Here is a 6,120-nt window from a genome sequence, read left to right as displayed (position 1 = left end):
TTTGGGAGTGTGTGTGTGTGTGTGTTTGTGACACAGGTTTGGGAGTGTGTGTGTGTGTGTGTGTGTTTTTTGGGAGTGTGTGTGTGTGTGTTTTTTGGGAGTGTGTGTGTGAGTGTGTGTGTGTGTTGTTTCTGACACAGGTTTGGGAGTGTGTGTGTGTGTGTGTGTGTTCGTGACACAGGTTTGGGAGTGTGTGTGTGTGAGTGTGTGTGTGTGTGTGACACAGGTTTGGGAGTGAGTGTGTGTGTGTGTGTGTGACACAGGTTTGGGAGTGTGTGTGTGAGTGTGTGTGTTTTTTGGGAGTGTGCTCTCTCTGCATTAAATATCTGGTTAACGTTAAGTTTCAGTTTCTGTGCTGGCGGCGTTTCTGTTGAAGTCCAGCCTCCTGTTTCACTGCAGTGAAGTGATAAAGAGTGTGTGTGAGTCTCTCTAACACACACCACTGAGAGAGAGACGGGAGAAAACACACAGAACATCCTGCAGCCTGAAAAGGTGTGTATGTGGATTTTTCTTCATATTTAGAATTGTGTAACGGTGTAATTAAAGAAGAAATCTGAAATGTTTTGGTTCTGACTCGATGATGTAGAAGTCAGAAAATAAACATCTATAACAAAGTTTATACTAAAAAAAATAGGGTGCCTAAGACTTATGCACAATACTGTATATACTGTATTATATATATATATAAATTTTTATTTTTTTCCTAAAAATGTCTAAGTAGGAGAGTGTGATGATGTTTTTTACAGTCATGGACGTAGTAATTTACACCTGCATGTTTAAACCGGCTGAACTTGTCCTGTGAGATGTGTATTTGTGGCAATGACATGAATTTTGTTTTTTGATGATTAAGAATTTTTAAAGAGTTGAGATTTTACAGAACAATCAGCAGCACTTGCTGTAAATCTGACATTTCCTCATCTGGAGCTTGTTATCGGTGTGTAACTGCAGCTTGTCAGACATGAACCTGTGTTTGTTTCTGTTCGTGGGAATCACTCGAGCTGGCACTTTATACGGAATCTGAACTAATCTTAAACACTCAGAAGGTTTGCTAAAGTCTCTGCTTTGTTTTTTCAGACGCCAGCCATGGTGATGATCAGAACCCTGAATGAGCTTTCGCAGCTCGGCGACTCGGAGTTTAACCAGCCACGTCCTCGACGCGGACTCAATCTCTTGTACTGGTTTGCGCGTGAGTGCGTCACCCTCGACCCTACAGCCAGGGCTTTCGGGTTTCACCGGTTCTACAACAGGATTGATGATGATGATGACAATCTACTGCCCACCCAGAACCTTCCGTATTATGAGGTGGGAAATCTTAATGCCTCAGGAGCTGATAAACTGCCCAGCTACGTGAGACCACACAACAAACACTATTATGACGAGGGCAACAAGGATCGCATCATCGTGCGCCTGAATAACGGCCGTATCGACAGGGTGTACGTGACTGAACACGTGGATCAGAAGAACTTCAGCCCCAGACGCACCTACCGAGTCAGTCAGGGTCTTCTCAATCAGATCAGAAGGATGGAGAGAGAACAGTTCCTGAAATACATGCAGCAGAAGCAGCAGCCTCGGGTTTTTAATCAGAGTAAATTGACTGATGACCGTTACAACCAGCAGGAAAACGATAGCTCTTGGTCTTGGTGCACGATTCTGTAAATAATAAAGATTGAGCTAAATCCTAATCTCTCATAAACACCATGCAGCAGAGTAAAGAGCTTACACACACACACACACACACACACACACACACACATTACTACTGTATCATACTGATGTGCATGTTTCAATACTATTAAATTTACTCTCATGGTTTTTATTAAAATTATTTCCACTCGTTTATTGACTCACTGGACAGCAGTTATAACTGTAATAAATGAAATAAATCCATTCATCCAGCTTCCTTTGTTTAAATCTGTTTTTTTCTCACTTAATTTCTGACATGAGGATGAAGCAGCGATAAAATAAAAACTAAATTACAGAATATATTAAACTCTAATAATTGATTCAGTAAATTTTATTTTTAAAAATTGGAGTGATTATTACATGTAATATTACTGAGTAAATTTAGCTGTTTTTTTAAGCCAAATATTTTTGTGTAATGTTCATTTGTAAAATTTAACTATTAAAAAATCCAAATAATTAAATTATGCACAAAGACATGAGTAATATGAAATACACCCTGAAGGTGAGAGAGACACACACACACACACACACACACACACACACACACACACACACACTCTTGTGTGAGCAGTGCTGCCACCGTGTGGATGAAAGCTGAACATTTTCAGCGATACAATCATCCAACCTGGAGATCAGAACATCAACTAGTTTTTCGTGTAGTGACATTATATCTCTTATCTTAGCAATATTTCTGAGATGAAAGAAAGCTGTCCTAGTAATAATAATAATAATAATCACTAGTAATAATCACTTCTGTGTAGAGAAGCTCATGTTATCTTTCCCTCTTCACTTTCAGTTTCATTTCTCCTGAAATTCAGCTCTGCGGAAGTCTCAGCAAAAAGAGCTTAAAACCCAGCCAAGAGCTCAGAGAAAAACCTGCTCCAGCCTCCTGTAAGTCTTTTAATCATTTAATAACATGATCCTGGTTTCAGTGTGACGTGTTTGTTTGTTTGTTTGTTTGTTTGTTTGTAATCGTTTAACTGTTTAATGTGTCCTGAAAATCCTCAGATTCTTTAAACAACCAGAGTTGAGTTTATTTCCAGATTTAATCATGTGACATTAATACTACTACTACTACTAATAATAATAATAATAATAGGAAGAAGAAGGAGAATTTTTACCTTTGAATTGAAAATGTTTAATGTTTTTAATGCTCTGTGTGCATTTATCTCACAGCACTGTTTATATTCTGCACTCTGATTGGTCAGAAGCTGTTGATTAGTTTTCTATAACAGCAGCTCTGACAGTAGTGCAGGTTTATATTAATGCTCTCACTCTGATACGTTATCGTTTCTATAGCAACAGCTCATTCACAGGGGCGTGTACAGCGAATGCTACGCTGATAATAAACTGATTAATAATCGTGTGTAATCATAGATATGAAGTTTTCCATAAGGAGATGTTTATGTAACATGTAGGGAAGGAGTCTCCAGTGTCAGCGCTTTGTAACAGTCAGAGGTAAAGCTGGAACTGTAAGTTTTCCGACGTCTTCAGGACAGAGGAGTTTACGCTTCTTTGCGGTTTCTCAGTAACATGCGGAACAAGCTGCGATTTTTTTGTCTCATTAACTTGAAGAGAGAGAATAAAGAGACGCTGGTGAGGGAACGAGTGTTTATAGCTGCTATAACGTAAGTGAGAACAGGAACTACCTCGTTTCACTGACGTTCCACAACATTAAATGTAACTATAAATAGATAAAAAGTATGACGTGTCATTCTTTAATAAATATAAAATTGTAATCGTGGGTTAAAATGCTAAATCAGCTTTGGGGTAATAACAGTAACTCCACTGCATCGTGTTTTAGTCCTTACGTGTTAATGTGTTAAGTTTACTTGTGGAGTGTTAATGCTGAAGTTGGTGGTTTATGTTAATTAATGCAGTACAGAATTTTAGGTAAAGGAACTTTGATGTAAAGTGTTTATGTCACTTTGTGTAATTATAAATAAATTATTTAAACTGCATGATTAATATTAACTTCGACTCATGAAACTGATTTATGAAGATCCTTTTTGCTTAGGAACTTTTTTAAATCGTAGCATTTTGCCTGAAGCTTCTTTAATTATTAAATAAAGGAGAAACAAACGAACAGGAGAAAAGATCGCAGAATTAAAATCTCAGTGATTTCTAATCAATCTTTTACAGACCCATCTGAACCGTCAGAGCTGAGCATGGCCCATGTGGAGGAGCTGAATCATACGGCCCAGCTGAAGCGTGTTGGATTCGGTCGGCCTCCACCTCGACACGGACTCCACCTGCTGCACTGGTTCTCCACAGAGTGCCTCTATTTTGATAAGAATAATAAGATGGTTCCACGCTGTAATCCTAAGAAAAGGGATTTCGGTTTTCACCTTTTTGAGAATCGATTTTACCAAAACAGCGTTCAGCTCCTGCCGGACATAAACTCCCCGTACTACGTGGTGGGGAATCTGAACAGTGAGGGAGCAGACGAGCTGCCTGATTACGTCTGTCAAGCGTATACCGGTCTCTATGACAACAGCAATAAGGACCGAATCATAGTCAGCCTTAAAAATGGCTATTTTGATAAAGTTTACATCACTGAACACCTGGACGAGTGGAACTACAACCCGAATAAAACCTATTGCATTAATAATAAACTGATTAAATACATCAGTCGTAAGAAAAGGATGAATTTCCTGAATGAGATGGGCATCAGATCCACAGTTAGCATCGAAACCCCTCCTGCTCCACAGAGGCACGAAGCTCGCGTCACCATTAATAACGACACTCAACGCGAGTCATCCAGGAGCCGAGGATTCTGGGATTACTGTATAATCCTGTAAACTCTTCCTGGATAGTTAAATGTTCATTTTCATTTATTCATTCGTATTCAGAGCAGAGTTCGTCTCTCAGTGAGGATTTAATACTGAAATCACACACATCACTTTTCAGACCTTAAGCACTATTCAGAAGTTATGTGAGAGTTACACATGGGGGCGGAGTTTGTCTAAAACAGAGGCGTGTCTCCGTTACGCTTGTTTCTGACCTTGAACTTAGATGAATCTTGTGTGATATCGGCTGGAGTGATCTGATTTACACACACTATGGAGTGTCTTCTGTTTCATACGTCATAGTCTTTTTAAATTTTGCTAAAAAGCTTTTTCTTCTTCACTCCACACTTTCTATCCGTGATTTTTCAGATTTAAAGACGCTGTTGAAAATCTCTGTCTCAGACACTCCTGCTCATGAACAACCCGGCAGCCTCGGAGGTGTGAACTACACGCAGGTGATGTTAATAATCTGAATGCGAAGCTCAGAAAATCCACTTAAGCAGCTGCGGAACTCGACTCTGAATACCAGCAACTTTCCCCGTGACTCTGAACACGACTCACTGGCGAAAAACAGTTTGCTCCAGTCAAATGCAATGAATTTATTTTTGCATGCTATTCTTGTATTTTCTCATGTTGTACCTGATAGGTCATATTACAGTGGAGTCCAGTATTCCAGAAAGAAAAAAAAATGAAGAATTTAATGCAAAATCAACAAAAAATGTTTAGGGTGAAGGTTTTTCGTGAGTTTGGTGGAGGGTATAAAGGTAAAGAGTAGACCTGTAAGGTACTAAAGAATTTTATATTTTATATTATTCAGAAAAAGGAGACAAACATTTGAAATAATATATCTAAATATATTTACTATGAATATTTTAACACACGCTGTTTAACACATTCCAATATGGTGCTGGGAGAGTAGCAGCTCCTGGTGTTTCTTTGCCTTTTAACAATTTCCCTCAAAGGATTAATAAAGTCTGTCTATCTATCTATCTATCTATCTATCTGACCATTTTGTTACATCATCATCATTTGTTAAGCTGCTCACACTGACATGTTAATTGTCTTGTTGGTAAAATGTTATATATTTCTTTATCCTCTGTGTTTTGTCCTGAGGGTGTACAAACCTTTGCACTCTTCACTGTGAGTAAATGGAGATAATGCGTCACTGTTTGCAGTAAACACTCGTATGTTTGCGTATGTTTTCTGTAGCTACAGTGCTAAAGCGTCGAGCGAGCGAGCGCTGCAGCTGAAGGAGTCGAACACTTTAATCTGTAACTCGGATTTAAACCGTGAGTTTAATCACGTAGGAGGTAAATGAGGCATGTTTACACTCATCAGCTTTAATTACACACTTTATTTTAAATAAATTTATAATCGTTTTTATACATATACATTATATAACTAAACAGAAAGGACTATTGCTCCATATATATTTCATGACAGATGTTTTTACAGAGTTTATAGATTTAGATTTATAGACTGTCCTGTTTACAAAGAATTTATAAAAATTCATATTGCTGTTTTATTACATGATAACAATATAATTATGTTTTTCTGATCATTTTTTTTTTTTAAATCATGTTTAATGTGCAGATTTTATTGAAATAAAGGCATTAGTTTTAGATGTAGTGTATCATGTAGTGTAGAT

The 6,120-nt window shown here is 38.0% G+C and overlaps 1 protein-coding gene across 1 annotated transcript; it reads left to right on the top strand.

Moving 5' to 3' along the window:
* The first annotated feature begins 2,280 nt into the window (after positions 1–2,280).
* Positions 2,281–6,119, top strand: LOC113524534 (uncharacterized). The gene is made up of 2 exons (XM_053231153.1): positions 2,281–2,574; positions 3,826–6,119. Exon 2 carries the CDS (start codon positions 3,852–3,854, stop codon positions 4,482–4,484), a length of 633 nt encoding a protein of 210 aa, XP_053087128.1. The 5' UTR covers positions 2,281–2,574; positions 3,826–3,851; the 3' UTR covers positions 4,485–6,119.
* Position 6,120: the final 1 nt, after the last annotated feature.

This window comes from Pangasianodon hypophthalmus, chromosome 28 (assembly GCF_027358585.1).
Source record: "Pangasianodon hypophthalmus isolate fPanHyp1 chromosome 28, fPanHyp1.pri, whole genome shotgun sequence".
NCBI lineage: Eukaryota > Metazoa > Chordata > Actinopteri > Siluriformes > Pangasiidae > Pangasianodon > Pangasianodon hypophthalmus.
Note: the sequence above shows the minus strand (reverse complement) of the source record. Positions and strands in the feature narration are given on the sequence as shown.